The sequence below is a fragment of the Neopelma chrysocephalum genome, unplaced genomic scaffold, assembly GCF_003984885.1.
Source record: "Neopelma chrysocephalum unplaced genomic scaffold, ASM398488v2 Primary Assembly neopelma1_80b, whole genome shotgun sequence".
In the NCBI taxonomy this organism is placed as follows: Eukaryota; Metazoa; Chordata; class Aves; order Passeriformes; family Pipridae; genus Neopelma; species Neopelma chrysocephalum.
Genome location: NW_020897742.1, coordinates 15,029,360 through 15,046,249, shown reverse-complemented (window position 1 = coordinate 15,046,249; position 16,890 = coordinate 15,029,360). Strand labels below are relative to the sequence as shown.

General features: G+C 37.2%; 1 protein-coding gene across 1 annotated transcript in view; it reads right to left on the bottom strand.

The window, feature by feature from the left end:
• AGPAT5 (1-acylglycerol-3-phosphate O-acyltransferase 5) overlaps nt 1-16,890 on the bottom strand; it is a 55,755-nt gene that overhangs the window by 19,078 nt on the left and 19,787 nt on the right. The window contains exons 4-5 of the mRNA XM_027690335.1: nt 15,830-15,919; nt 9,364-9,454 (exon numbers count right to left, since the gene is read on the bottom strand). Coding sequence (XP_027546136.1) covers nt 9,364-9,454; nt 15,830-15,919 — 181 coding nt within the window. The remainder of the gene's footprint in view (nt 1-9,363; nt 9,455-15,829; nt 15,920-16,890) is intronic.

Here is a 16,890-nt window from a genome sequence, read left to right as displayed (position 1 = left end):
ACTAAACACATACAGGCATCACCTCCTGAAATTCTGTATCAGAAACAGATTTGGCAAGTGAGGCATAAGCACAGAGAATTTTAAGCATGCCTAGTGCTCATCCAGCATTTTACTTCCCAAGGACAAGCCAATTTAGAGAACATGCTGAATCCTAATCTACTCACCATCCTAGCAGAAAACTTAGCGGGGGGGGGGAATACAGCACTGAGAACCAAAACTAAGGAGGAAATCTTCTGTGCTTCCCTGCAACAACCTATTACAATTGACTTGGCTACTAACAAATTCATAGTGAGAGAAATCAACTGTTGTCTTTAACTTTTCCAGGCCAAGACACATAGACTGGTATGACAAGTACAAAAGAATGTCAGGTTTAATGTCACTCTGCAAGTCTTAACACCAGTATTTCATATCCATTTTTGCTTCAGTTGACCACTTCCACCAGAGCACACTTTAGAACATAAAAATACACTGGGCTCAAAATTATACAATTGATTCTGTTTCAAGCAAACCAACAAAACCAACCCCAAAACCTTTTCATGACCTGAACACAACTCTTCCATGCTACTTGAAAGGGCTTCTAGAAAAAAAAATCACACTATGGAAAAATTGTCACTATTTTCCTATAGGATATCTATCTTTCCAACAGAGAAGACAGAGAAGTATTGGAATAAAAGTCTGTTTTTTCCTTTCTAGCCTATTTTTCATTGGCTTACTCTTCAGTCCATTTTTAAAGAACCATCCGCTGGTGCTATTGGTTCCTGATAGATGATACGGAAATTTTTCTAAACAAAAGTATTGTGATATTGCTTTTGATATCTTTCTGCTTGCAAAATCAATTCAAAGGATTACATATTATGTCCTGATTTTGTACTGAATTCCCTTGCTGGGCAAAGCATATTTTGGTCTAAAATTATGAAAATATCTACTCATCACTGTGAGACAGTTTCTAAAGTGCTCTAACATTCTTAAGAGTTGAAAATTTCAGTATAAATCATTATCTTGATTTCTTAGTATTTGCTAAGAATCTCCTTGACTGAATACAGAGATAAAAGGGTATTTACTAGCACTCCTTCTGAAATCATTGTTCTATGCTTTACTGGCAATAGCAATAACTGTCTATGCAAAATGTTATATGGATCATGTAAATATTTTGAAGCATAACATGGTGGTAGTGTTTTCTTAGCTTGTGAACTATTACATCAAACGTCTAATTATGTTATGTTTCAAAATGTTTACGCTGTAAATGAAGCATTGAATATTCTAGTGTTTTGTCAGCAACTCTATTAGTGTTGACATTACACTTAACACAACTCTTGTTCAGCCAAATTCCCAAACTTATTCTAAAAACACTATCATTCCTTTCCTGCCCAACTCATCTTCCCCTTAACCAAACTGTTAGTGTAAGGAAGAAAAAGGGAAAACATGCTTCAGTGAGAACTGAATCCTCTAGAGAAATTATTAATTTAGGTATCTGTGACTATTCACTGCTGAGTTTTTTTTTAATTCATGGCCAATTTTGGTGATGAAGATGGTCAGTGACAACCTATGAAGTGCAATGTAGAATAAGCCACTCTTCCTCCACATGCTGCCAGTGAACTCTTGAGAGTTTAAGGACAAAATGAGTATGTATCTAAATTAAATTGATAAAGTCCATAATTCATTATTCAGAAATACTGACAAACTTGCAGCAAGCTCAGCACATCTTTTTAAAGAATCTGTTTTATAAAAACATTACCACAGATTCTTGCAATTACTTGATGATCTTTGCTAAAATCAACATAACAGATTTTAATTCCAAGTAGTTACAGTATAGTTACCTTGGCAAGCTGCCTGCATCCAATTCACAAAACACACTGTGCTTAAACTGTTTTTAACATTTTGCAATACTAAGTTAGAACCTCCGTCACAGTATTTGAGGTCATGATATTTTACTGTAAATGCCAAAGAAAATGAACTGGATACTACTAATAATGTAACACTCTACCTTAAAATGCTATAGCTTTGCTCTTCTAACTTTTGATTGATAAACAGACATAAAAAAGCGCGAAAACCTGAAGAAATATGATGAGCAATGATACTTCAAATATCATACATTTACTACACTATAATAAGATGCAGAATTACTTCAGAAAGTCTGCAAGAAAACTGAATGAAATAAAATAATTACTTTGGCAAATACAAAAGCCCAAATCATTAACACCCATAGAACTGAATTTTACATCTAAACACAAAAAACTAAAAAGCCACCAAACAAAACATTATTTATCTAACCTCTCAGGGTGAAGTTACATAGAATAGTAGCTAAGTACAACTCTGTGGAGAAGACTGCTCTTCCCTTCATCTACACCAGAAACACACAGAGCAGTTCAGTACAGGCAGGCCATCTACATTTTCAAACTTGGACTTCATTAGTCATATTTGTACCCCTGATATGCACACACTACATTTTTTAATGAAAACAACAAAAAAACCTGGCTCTAAATTAAAAATACTCTATTAGCATAACTACACTAGCATGACTACATTTCATCAACAAAAGTTATATGCTCACTGAAAGTGGATGTCAGAATTAGTTTAAGGGTTTTTCCCCCCTATAAAACCACGTACTTGAAAATAACACAAAAACTGGAACCAGGGTGAAAAACTTGAAAAATTGAAAATTGATTTCAGTACCAGTTAGATCTTTCCTTTTTCATGTGAATGTGTATGCAGTGATGATATCAGACTGAAAGCTTTGCAGTTATGCGTGCTGTCCCAAATACTGACCCAACTCTGAGTTCCCACCAGCTTTCTGGAATGCCTCCAGTGATCGGAGCTTTACTTATTGAAACCAGAGTTAGACTTATAAAATAACATATGGTGGGAGAGCTCATCCATTTGTATTCCATTGATTTACATAAACAGGACTCAGCTGATGGCAGCATTAAAAAACTGCATGCTCTTGTAAAAAAGTGTTTTACTTTTACATAAAGTACAAGAAATGCAAGTAATCTCAGGAAGAGTGTAGCAATGGATGTTTGGAAAGAGTCCTGCCAAAGGTGGACTGATGAATCAGAAGTTTTTAATGTTGTCTAAACTCATGTTAAGAGGGCTCTTTACAGAGCCACTGCGTTTTCCCCTATACCTCCACTGTAAATCCCTTATCTCTCGGGCCAGAGTGTCCTGGGAAGATGTCCCAAGGTGTTTCCATTGGTCGCTTGTTAACCCCTCCCTTATTGGCTGTAAACCCCTTACCTTGATTGTGACCCCTCACCTGTGATTGGTCCCCAAGGGCTATATAAGCCCCCTCCCACAATTAAACCCTCTCTTTCGTCCTCTCTCCCCTGGTGGTCTGGTGAGTGCTCCGTCTTGGGGTCCCAGGGCCACGTGGCGGGGGGAGGGTGGAAGGGCATACTCCTTCCAGGTTATGGACTAAAACGAGGCCTGAAGGATCTCCCCTTCCCAAATATCCACCGAAGAGTACAACCATTCCACAGCAAGACATGGGAGACACCACATCTTGGTACACTTTCTTCTGTCATGGGTATCTACAGAAATACAGTATAGCTTCTTGTTTTTCTAAACTTAATTTCTAGGGATGACTTTTAATAACAGAAACCCTTTCTTCATCCTAACAGTTGGTGACTCAAATGCTACTCAAGGTACTCCACTCTTTTTAAAAATTATATTCTCTTTTCTATATATCAATGTGCACTTTTAGATTATGCCTGCTTACATGGAAGTATAGAAAAAAAGATCACCAAAAGCTATTTTCTTTAAAGACAGTTCCAAATAACATTTATGGATATTAAATACTTTGTATTGCTTTAGAATACAATCTAAAACTAATGCCAACTGGAAGGGAAACATTTTCAATTAGCTCAGTTGAAACACCTCTTTTTTATATGACCTGTAAAAGCAATTCTGAGATAAGCATATCCTGCACAGAAAAACATCTTAGCAGAAAGCATGATATTCGTCAAGATAAACTTAGCATTAAAAAACATTTACATTAGCAACTTTTCTGCATAAAACCAAGGAAGATAATAAATGAATACCTGAAATGTTTGCTTGCTTAAATGACCCTCGTTAGAAATTAAACCTTAATGCAAAATTCCATAAATGCCTTTTTCCAGGGAAGATTTTTTTGTCTTCATTCAGCAAAAATAAGCCAAGTTAAATTTAACAAGCTTCTGATCCCTTTGGCTTTGACTTTTAAGAGTTACTAAAATTAAAAGTAGGAGGGCTTTGGATTATTCCTATTTATTTTCAATTTTTTAAAATACCATTTCTTAACATTTGGATAAAATTCATACTACAAAACCTAAGAAATTTGTGGTTGTTTGGGGTGTGTTGTGCAGGGCCATGAGTTGGACTCAATGACCGTGATGGGTCCCTTCCAACTTAGCATATTCTATGATTCCATGACTGACTACTACAAAATGATGAGAAATCTACTACATGGGTACATATAAATGGAATAAATTTTATGCCAGAAGCTGCTACAAAAAATAATAATCATGTATTTTGTGGGGTTTTATAGATATTTGGTTCTATAGTCCAATACCATTAAAAAGATCCAAGTTTAAAAGATTTACAGTTTGAATGAAAGAGATACAATAAAAATTACCACTTCTATCATGACAAGATTAGTTAAATACCCATGCAAATATGAGTGCCACCTACAAATTGATACTATTCAGCAATTCAAGCCCACTGACTAGTGTGGGAGAATTCCTGCACTTTTAAGATGCCTAAACTCATATATCAGAGCCTGAAAGGGGTCACCAATATGTAAGTCAATTGAATGACTGCATCACATTTGAAGACAGGAATCACGTTAGCCAGCTACTCCCACACAATGGAAAACGAAAGTGAACTTGATTACTGTCTGTATACTTAAATACTGGAATATGGAAAGCAAAAGCTTAGGAGACAAGGAGCAAAAACACGACATCACGTTCTTAGTCATTCAAGAGAGGAGAGGAAGAAATATCTGATTATGGGAATGTTGCAGGACATCCCATTAGAAACACAGGCATCGCCAACCATATTGAAACAGAGAAAGAGAGAGCCCATCCTGGTACCAATTGCTGGAATCATCTCACCCAGACACCTGCTTTCCACCAGGAGAGGACAACCAGATGTATCAGGTTCAAATCCAGCTACATAGCACACATTTCCTTCAGCTTGGAAGCCTCCACCAGAAAGGAGAAAACCTGACACATCTTCATCTAATATTCTGGCAACAGCTGGCTTATGTGGTTTGCTGTAGCTGTGAAATTCCAGCAAATATTGTTATTTTGGCCAAATAACATAAATACCAGAATAATTTTCTCAACTTGTTCTATGAATAACTCCTACATTAATCCTACCACAAGTAACCAAACAACTTAGTTTTAGAGAGGTAATTTTTTCTTTTTTTTTTAAAACTTCAATAGCATTTTTCCTTTCCCAATGCAATCAAACAAACATATTCTGTGTTTAAAATACTTCCTGTTCCATCTGGGGTAAGAATCTGATCTGACTGGAATCTTCTGCCACTTGTAAAATGTGTAAAATGAGTAATCTTTGAGTTTCTGGGGGTACTAGCATTATCCCTAGATGACATCATTTTCAGTCATCACAGTAAAATCAGTATTCCTGGAAGTAAGCAACTTTCTGTTGCTTATTCTCACTGAATACAATTGTGGACAGAACTTACGATGGAGTTCAAGCTAATTAGAGTAGAGTTTTGCTGTGTCAAATTGATCAGTGCCTGAAGGCTGATACATGTGCCAGGCTCCAACATGAAAACCACATATATTAATCCCCTAATTTAGGGGATTAACTAACTCTAATAAATGTTACCTCTAGATGTTTTTGGCATTCTTTGGTTTTAATAAACAAAAAAAACCTGGCAGTATATTCAACTTGAACTTAGCAAAGCAGTTAATGACAAATTTGAAAAAACAGGCCATGGATTTAATTTATTAATGTACAGTATCATTTATTGCTTTCTAAAAATAGTACAGTTCTACTCCTTCCCTACAAGTTTCTCTGTGCTTGATGGCCTTCAACCTGAACTTAATCATCCAGATCTACCGACATCTATTGGACTTACCCTGTATATTTGATTTCCTTGTGTTTCAGAAAGAGGGAAATCACCTGCTCTTGCTAGGACTCAAGATCTTGTGTACAACCCGAGTCCTACAGCAAAACAAACTGTAACATGAATTATTATCAGCATTTTTTAAAGTTGCCTCTCTTTCAAGGGTGACCACAAGCACCTGTAAATTCTTTTGCTATTTGCTATCTTTCCATCGTATTCACAGACAGATAAGATTTATTTATATATTCATACCAATGAGGAAAGACATAATAGTTGAAATCAGCAATGTCAAAATATTCTGTTGTATGTCAACCTAAGCTATTTTTTAAATTTACTTTACATTTCTTTTTGTTGAACTGGTCCTAGGACCAACTGTAAAGAGCCCGTAACTGTGTCCAAAACTGGTGTTTACATAATGAGACCATCAAGATACGAGATGCAGCTCATTAACTGGTCCCACTAAGAGCAGGTAATTAAGTTCAGCCCAACAGTTCTGCCTAAACCAATGAACCTTTATTCTAGATGAGGATCCAGCTCATGGACAGTAAAAATAAACACAAATCCCACAAAACCTTTTTATATTTCCTCTCTGCAAAACTAATAAAGTACATACACACAAAAAAAAACAAGTAGTATTTCAGACAGCATGATAAACATAAGTTATGCTTGTGCCCTGTGCTCTAGGAATAGTTTTGTTATCTTTGGGTGTAATAGCTCTGGTTCTATCATCAGTTTCAAGTTTAATTCTTCTTAATTAAACCACTATTTCCAATATTACACTTGCACTATTTTTTCAACATAAAATTGGGCAAAAATGTAGGAAAAAAGCATTATAAAGCTTACATTTCAAGGTATAAAACAAATAAAAAAATTCCCCTACATGTCTGTAAAGCCAACCCTGAAGCACTGTGCTCTGTAACTAATATACTAAGATGATAAAACTAAATTATGAGATTTCATTATATCCCCATGAAGAATGAAGTGCAATTTTAAACTGTAAGTTACAGTATGTCCTCATTCCTCTGACTGACAGAACTACTGGGCATTACTACCCTTCCTAAAACTGTAGGATCTTTCAGACAAGCATGGAATCATGTGTTTTTAGTTCAGCTGAGTAGTATCACATAACAGCACTCACACACTCACAGGGAGCACAACCAGCACGGCGTGCAGTGACTGACTGGTGAGGCCACAGCTCCCACGCTGCAGCCACAGGATCCAGCCCGGACTGTGGTGGCACTGAGGTTCCTGCATGGAAGCCGCAGGCCAGGGCCGGCAGTGCTGTGCGGTAGCATGGTGGGACCCTGGGGAGTTGTCATCACATCCTGCCAGCTGCCATGTGGAATTCCCTATCTGTGGGGTGAAGTCGTAGCCCCACAATTGAAGTTTGAGGTATTGCAAAAGTTAGGCCGTGTTCCATGGGAGCAGTGGAGCTAATTAAATAGTTTCCATGGACACAGTCTTGAGTTGCAAAGAGTACAAGGTTAAGACTGTTTGGTAACGTGCAGGTGCTTGAATTCCTGGGTATTTTCGTGAGAATATGTTTATGTTGTGTGTGTGGGAAAGTAGAAGTTAGCAAGCTCAATAAAGGCTGCCTGCTGCGCTGAGCAGGCAGACATCTCTTTGTCTCACCGTCCTTTTGCGTGTTGTGTGTCTTTCTTCCCCCACGGAACAAGACCCCACGACAGTTTCCCTGCGACACCTATCCTCAAGCTCCCTGGTGTACTGGTACATGCCTTGTACAGGTATGTGCCTTGTACTGGTATGGGCCTCGTGGACCAGCCTTCAGAACAGTTTGGTAGCAGCTCTTGGTGTCAGCCATCCTGTTTGTCAGCACGCTTGTATGAGGGATGCTCCAGTTCATGGGAGTTTCTACCTTTGCGTGAACATGCAGAGGAGCAGGGTTCCGTGCAGACTGCTTCCCATTTTCTCCACATAACAATAAGACCAACCATAAAAGAATTTTGCAGTGAGGAAAAGCAGATCTAGAGGATTTTGCACTAAAATTGGAGATGTTTCTTTTTTAATAACTATTTGTCATGGGAGTTTTTAAAATGAGTAATCCTTACAAAATAAAAGCAGACCAATACTGGAGAGAAGAGCACTAGAAGAAAAAAACAGGTGCTCTGAAAGCACAAAAGCAGTGTTTTACTGTTTTGCAGACTGCAGAGATTTAATTAAGAGGTGAATTAAAGTAATAGCAATAAAAATCTTCTCCCTGAGAAAGGAGGAGAGGAAAAAAAATCCCTATCAAACACCACCTCCCCCTAAACTCTCAGAGAACCGCCAAGCTAAATGAAACATTTGACTTTCATTTCCGGCAGGAAACTGAAGCAATGAACAAATACATTATGACTTAAGCTCTCCTGCTCATACACGCAAACAAATTCCATTCTTCCCAAGAAGACGAAAAGCATTTATCCTTTTGGAGAAGAGCTAACAATACTTAACAACTTGATGATATCAACAGGCTGATTCACATACTTGTGAATTCATTTCAGTGTGTCACAGGAATGAATTTACCAGACCTATTTGTTATTCTTTGTTTACCTTCAGAGTGAATTATTTCACTTTTGGTCAACAGGAAAAAACAAAACCAGGAAACATGTTCACCGAACATGTTGAACTTAAAAGTTTACATGTATTGTGCATATGATGTGAAAAAACATGAAAAAGCTTGGGACCCTTGGTTTTTTTGTGAGCCTTTCCAAAGATGAAGTAATTCCATCTGTGGTTATAGAGACAATGCCAACAACCAAAGTGACTTCAGAATAAAGTTCAACCAAGAGAAGGTTGAGACTGGAAGGTGAGAGAGGAAGAAAACCAAAATGCCACAGGAGTATTAATGCTAGTTAAAAATTATGTGATGGAACACTTTTTCTTTTAAGGCACAACCATCTCTATGCAAAATACTCTTTATATTGGCTAATAACTGGAATTGGAGCTACAATATCAACTTAGGTGAAACAGCCCTGATTCAGTGCAGGTAATTCCTACAACCTTGAAAGAGAAAATAAGTAAATACACAGATATAGGCAGAAACTACGGAGAGCCTTCTGGAATATTATTACTCTTGCACAATGCGAAATGCATGAAATATCTGTGTATAAGCTACTATAATCTTACTTTCTGGTAACAGAAACACTAGTCTATGCTATTTTGACCCTTTAAATACCAATCAGGCAGGCTTAACAGTCCAGTTAAGGTGAGGTTATCTTCAGATTATATAACAATTTTATATAATATATATTAACACTGTAACTAAGAATTATTTCAAAACTTTTTTTGCTTACCTTCCTTTTCAGCAAATGATTGACTATCTGCAATGACCTTTGGTATTTCTGGATTGTAACGAGTCCCCTCTGGAAAAATCACTAAATACATCTGTGGGTTTAAAAAGAAACAAAACAGACAAGTTCTTATAATAAATGTAAACTGATTGCTTTTACAGAAATTATCAATACTTGATAGGTCCATATTGTAGTTAGCTCACACCACTGATTACTGTAAGGATCCAAAGAAAATCAGAATACTTGAGCTAAAATTTCCTAGCTCTAAGAAACTTACTGTTCGAGGTTCAAAATAATTTCCTTTGAAAATACACCATAGGAAGTAGTCCAGGTGATTTAGGAAAGGAGATGGCACATGTCAACAAAAGTCAGCAAGTCAGGAGCAGCTAATATCAACAAGAGTATCAGTTTTAAGAGATTTTGAAAAGACAGGCAAGTATGTCACACACAAATGACCGAAATTTTTTTTCTTTAATACTGCTCTTGCCTCTAGTCTTTCCTTATACTGAAATATACATTTAATTCCATCCATGATCAGCTACCTTACAAGCCTCTATGCCTCTCACCGCACTGGATATTAAATATATTAGGAACTGAAACTTATAGTTTAGTGTAATTTGAATTTTAAAGTCACGTTTCTTTAAGCATGCATGTTTGCAAGGTTAGATTTCCCAAGTTAATTCATTCACTTGCCTGTTCAGCAACAACCTACAGGTTCTCAAATCATTACAGAGGTAATGATTTTGCCTAAATATTTGCATATCTGAGTGTAAAATTATGTACCCAAATAGGACCAGTCAAATTTGATGAATCTTTCATTTTCTTTGAAACAGAACAGGTTTCTTTCTTTTTTAGTGTCTGTATCTTGCATAATCTCCTATAAACAAAGCTGATGCAAAACATCACTTAAGCAGTGAAAATTTCATATTGGGGGTTCATCTGCAGAGGAGACATGGCCACAAATGGTAACTAGCGTGGAGTTGAACATGACACATTCACAGTGAAATGCCTACTGTGCCTACACTAACTTCCTAATCTCAAGAAATATTTGAAAGAAAAAGAGACAGTGGATTTATAAAACAGTCCAAGGAGGATTATCAGTGAGTAGACAAAGACACTGACAAGTGGGAGTCCATATTGTGTAAAGACACGAAGTTGAATAAAAACTCAGAGAGAGACACACAGGAATCTAACTTTGTGCTTCTAGCCCAAAAAACATCAAAGTGTGCTGGTATTGCACTTAAAAACTGCAGAAGAGCTAGAGAAGAGGCTGAATGACAAAAGACAGGCCCCAGCAAGTAAACAGTCCAGAGTCAGCCCCAGTGAGGAAGGCTGAAAGATGTGCTAGAATTCAGAGATAGGAAGAAATCTAGGAAATGTGCCAACCAGTGAAGGCAGTAGGAGATCAAGAAAGAGGAGAATTGAGTACACAGCCTAGAACCTGGCAGAGGAAAAAGAAAAAAGAATATATTAAGAATGGGAAAACCAGTGCCAGAAGAGTGAAGAGAGCTACAGAAAAAGCTGCACTTGTCACAGTATGTTTGGGGGAGAAATGGCAGACTGCAGAGGCAGGTGAAGTCCAAGAATGTTCAAGGACAAGCAGAAATCAACACAAGCCAATGTATACAAGCTGTATACAGATTTGGTGGGGAAGGAACAAAAGAAAATGGGTTTAAGAGTCAAGGTGCTTACTTTTTTATAACATAACAGTAGTATAAGTACAAGGACAAGTACAGGAGTCCTCAGACTCAGTTGTAGTCTTTCCCCAGTCATCTATACATTTTGTCTATGAAGTACACTGTTGAGATATTTAAGTGACTAGGTAAAACTTTTCCAAGTAAGCTGGAAAGGACATAATATTCAAATCCAGATGCATTTCTTTTCCTTTCATAAATGTGCTCATATTCAAATCACATCATTTGAATTCTTAAAATGGTACGTCAAGATGAGGTGTTCCACCCCCCTCCTTCTCCATCATGTATGCTTAGCTCTGAAGGGTAATTCAGTGGCTGTAACAGATAATAGAGCAAAGGAAGTTAAGCACACTGGATAGGAACACCATTCTTGGTACAGATGTCAGCACTTACAAGCATGCAACAACGTTACTGGTCTTCAAAGCAGATAATGTAACCACCAAAAGCTGATTACACAACAGGGAACAGTATCTACTTACTCCAATCCTACATGTGTAATACAAAGCAGGGATTGAAATGACACTTTAATTATTCTCCAAACACAAGCAGCTAAACAGGTTTGTTGACCAGAATCTGAATATCTCTGAATTGAAAGCATACCAACAAGACTGAGAAATGGCCTTTGCTTTAAATTCAGCACATATAAAGCTACTATGTAGCTCACTAGGACTACTTTAACTGAGTAAAATTCATAAATGTAAATAGATTCCTACTTATATTCACATACAGGCCTGCACAAGACAAAGATATTCTGCCAGAGTAATTCAGCCTACCAGATCTATTTGTATGACTGGCTTTTCGCCCAACATGGGCAGCAAAAGTTAAATCCTTAAGCACTATTTCCAAAGACTGTAAATCTCTTAAGATTTTAATAAATAAATAAGCTACCCTGAACTTGGAATAAGAACTGTTGAGGTGTAGAAGCATTTTAATTGCCCAGAAACACTAGCTGAAGGTAAGGCCATTTTTATATGAATTTTTTCAATTATGACAATTAGCTACATAAAGTTACACACTTTATCGCAGTGGCTGCAAAATAGAGTGCCTGTGTTCAAAATGGCATAGGCAGTTTTGGATTACAGTAGTCCCTGATTCGTTGAGACATCGATTTTAACCCAAGCACTAGGTCCCTGTGTTCAGTTAGGTGGTACTTTCGTGCCTGTTTCTACAGGATGGTTGCATGTCAATAAACTCAGTATCTCTCATCAGTTTGAAAGCTTCAAGGTGAAGCTTTGAATCAGGATTCATTTAGTAGAACCCTACTGATTCTTGTTGGAGTCAGAAAACCAGGAAAGAGGCAGGGGTTACCTGCACAGTCCCCAGTGTAATGTCAGTGCACTTGCCACAATCCAAAATGAAATGAATGGAAGATGATAACTGCATTCACCCAAATAGCAATTCTATTCATTCCCTCAGCATCGTTGAGGTCTCCCAGGCAAAACCAAACAGCAACGGCACCAAAGGGGCCGTGCCTCCAGAATGGGGGGTAGGGTAGCTGAGGAAGTCTCTGCCATAGATTAGAGGGCCACAAAAGGAGCTGGGTGGAGCAAGGGAAAGTGGTCCAAAGCAACAGTTGAGAGTCGCTGGAATACAGAACAACCATAAACATACAGCAAGAGAAGGTGACAAAGAGAAAAGCTGGCCAAGGACAGGGCTTTGGAGGGTGTCCTGGAGGAAGCTGCTGCCATTGGTAACTACTGACTAAAGGCATCTTGCATTTACTGTGCTGTTGCCAGGTGACAAGGGGAAAACAAATATTTTCATTTACAAAATTCAAAACTGTCTTAAACGATGCACTTGCTTAGTTTTACTATTACTATTATTGCATTCTGATAGGTAGAGAGACTCATATGTGTTTAGACCACTGCCTAGAAGGTATGTTTCTGGTGAATTGGATGCAAAACACCATCACTCAGATCAATAACCAAGATCAAAAGATAGGGTATGAGAAAGCCTACCTGGTATAATTGAAATGACATACAAAAGGTGATGTGGGGAAAGCAGGCAAGAACATCCACAATTTATAAGTTGTTAGGGATCTGCAAATTAGTAACTATATGACAAAGTAATTACAATAAGTCTTATAGCAGTTGTATTAATGTATCTGTCCCCTCCACACTTTTGTTGTTTGATTGGCGTTGCTTCACATGACAAAACTGTGACTAAAGGACAAAACCAAAACACATAGTAATCAGCTAAATATTGTTGTACTAGTTTAAATCTCACATCTCAGAATGCAGATTTCCTACTCTCAGTGCATGATAAAAATAAATATAAATTAAATTTTCATTTATCAAACTGAATAGTTTGCTGTTCAGAAGAGTTAACTTTCTTTATAAATCAAGTAGATTGAGCATATAAAGTGTCAGCTGGATATACTGTTGCATTGAGAAATGCATTAATCTTATTATGGCTTACATTAAAACAACATTAACACAGAAGTGCTCTTTAAACAATGTGACAGTCTGTGTTCTCATAACAAGACATAAGATTGCAATTTGTTAGCAATCAGTCAGACTTCATGGAATTTTACACAAAATCACAGCGTTTCAAGTGTGTTTTACCAATAAAAGGTTCAATAATTCACCATTTAGGTGTATAATTCAATGACAGTTTGGGAAGCAAAGTAATTGCCAAAATAAAAAAATGTATTAGTTCAAGATTCCCACTAAGAAAACACAAGTGCAACAGTGTTTCAGTGTAGTATCAAAGTTTTATGCATGTCTGATATTGCTGCACTGCATCTGGGAAGATAGGTGGACCAGCTGCAAAGTGGAGGAAAAGGGGCTTTTAAGGCAGGCAGGTGGAAGTCGTAAGACAAGGTGGGCAAGGAACATCATGCAGTCCCACTGTTACTGCACAAGGAGGCTTACCAAATCCCTAATCCAGTTCTACTGTGAATGTAAGAGGCCAAGAGACAGCCTTACTTTTCCTGTCAGTTTTAACTCCAATTTACTTGTAATTAAAAAAAAAAAAAAGTCCACAGTGAAACAGTAAAGATCTTGCTACACTGAAGAGAACAGAAGACTGGTTCTGTCTTCCTATATGTCTTCAATTTCTTAATGGGAATAGGGATGGCTCCAGACAGACTGAACATTAATCATCTGGATTCTTTTGTTTAAATTGTATTGCAGAGAAACTGTAAACAACAACATGACCCTTAGCACAGATTCCTGTCCATCCCTACTCTATTGGTATATAAATCTTTCCTTAGCAGCTGAAAGGCCAGCTCTTCTCTAACACTACAATAAAGAACTCCACCACCACGTACACGCAGAATGACTAAGCTACACCAGCTGCCCTCTAAACTGAGGAAAAGGCCACCCTGAGCTATAGCATACAGTGCATAAAAATTCCAGAGTAGTAGATCAGTTATTTTTGCATGAAGCTGATGAGTTTAGGGCATACTTGCTTTACTGATCAAAATGTCTTTTATTTTAAAAGCAATATGGTTGCTCGTGAATGTCATGCTAAGTTGCAGAACTGCAAAGTATCTCCATGAATAATGGTGTAAGGACACAAGTTATCATGTTCTTCTCAGAGTAGTAACTGCATGTTAAAGGCCATTTAATAGCATCTACATTTAAATTCTCAGATAAAGTGGATTACAGAAAATTTAGTCTTCCCTCAAATGACAACTCAATGGCCTGTGTCTTTTACCCCAGCAGATGCAAATATTTGCCTCAGTAAATAGGCTTTTGACAGCTTTGGTTTTATAAAACTTGTCATTCCCTATATGGTTTGACTAAGAGATTTTAAACAGAATGAATGTCTGCAGCAACCCTAGACAGTATGAGGAAAATGGCAACAACTGCCTGGCATGCACATCCAGGTTCTGGGCCCATTTCCAACACCACCAACTTTACTCATTCAAGCCTCTCAATAAGCATAAGGCCAGTTTGCTTTTTCAACACAGACACATGCACAAACAGAAACTCTCTATCTCCAAAGAAAAAAGACTATTATGAATGTCAAAGCAACCCATGCACTCCTTTTACCCAAGCCTCACCTTTTATAAGGTTTGACAATATGTGGAGTCTAAATCCTAATCACACATTTTTATATAAAACGAAAGTGTGTTCTGTATCAAGGCTTGCTTAGTTGGTTTTTCTTAAGTTTAGCCAAAAAGGCAGAAAAATTTTAATACACAGCAAGTCACAGAAGCCAAGCGCAGTGATGCTAACCACTGAGCCACAAACCATACAGGGAGTCATGAGAAAAGTCACTTGGCAGTAACAATCATTCTTCAAGTAGAAAATTATCAAGGGTTTGTTTTGGTGATTTTTTTCCTCCTCCAGGCATAGCAGACAAAGTTTTTGTGTTCTTAAGATGTCACTGCCATTAAAAATGATTCACCATCGTGATGACTAATTAACTAATTAATTTGGTAAGAATGGTTCTTGACTTTCAGAAGTCAAGAGTATCAGCCTCTGACAAGCACACAGTAGTCAAAATGTCTTTTGAAACAGAGGGTTTCTCTTTTGAAATAGTGGTTTCTCAAGGAAGGTGCTACAGTTCATCTTCTAAGTCCAGACCCCCTTGCTCTCTACAGAGAGGATCACAAAGTTCCTATCATTCAGAAAGCACTAGTCAAATTTTCCTCATTTTAATTAGAGGCATCACTCTAATCACAGAAAGCAACTGTAAAAACACAGAAAGAAAACAAATCCATGATTACCATCTTGTAGTTTGTGGGTATCGGGCATGGCTCTTTTCTCCAATAAGCCTTTGCCATTAAAAAAGTCAAAGAAATGAGAAGGAAGGTATAAGCTTACTGGAGTCTCAGCTTTCATCTGGGCCCGCAACTTCTCTCTCATTTCTTTCTCATTGAATTTGGCACTTCTTTTTACATAGACTCCTCCATGCTATCAGAGAGAAAAAAAAAAGAAAAGCATTAAATATTTAAGTGTAGTTTAATGTAGAATAGTTGATAGAAGAACAAACAAGACAACAATGACAAGTCACCTTTATGACTCATTGCTGCAAATTGCCCACAAGACATTTTCTCCTGGGATGAAAGCACCTGAAACTAATTTTACATTTGCATATACTTTAGTTCACAAAATCTGTTTAAATAAAAATCAGATACAAAAAACCTCCCAGTGCATAAGACATTTGAAGTGTCTTGTTTAAAGGTGTTAAAAAATTAACTGAAGATGTCATTGGAAGTGACCCCAGGGATTTGTCCTTGACAACACTGACATGTAGCTTAATTTGTATATCAAGGGAAAATCACACAAATGAAGCTACTCACATACAAGTACTTACAGGTCAATGCTTTCAATTTTATGCATCCGCTCTTAAATAGCGACTGATGCAAATACTGGAAATGCAAGTATCATACCTCCACATACAAAATTTATGAATAGCACAAATTTAGCTAGCATATGTCTTGAAAACTTCCATGCACTTCTTAGAGAATCAAATTTTCAATAAAGAAGTTACATACAGAGATAACTGAATAAGTAAAGCAAAATCTGTAGAAGACAAAGAATTTTATAGAAGTATTTTTACTGAAAACTATTACAAAAAGTTGGACTATGTCCAGGAAGAGATTTACTTTATAACTTGTTGCACACAATTTATCACAAAAACTTCAGTAAAAGGACTATGGCAAAGTACACGTGAAGAGAAATTTGCTTTATCATTTGCCTCTTCCACCACTTTGTTTTATCTATGGAGTAAGAGGATGCAAACAAATATGCATCACTATGAACTATTGATACAATAAAGTCTGGAAAAACAAAATTAGCTTCCGAATAACAGAATTTCAGTTTTAAGGTACCTTGTTTTCACGGGTTTTCTAATGGGCTCCATAACTTCATAATATTCTTTT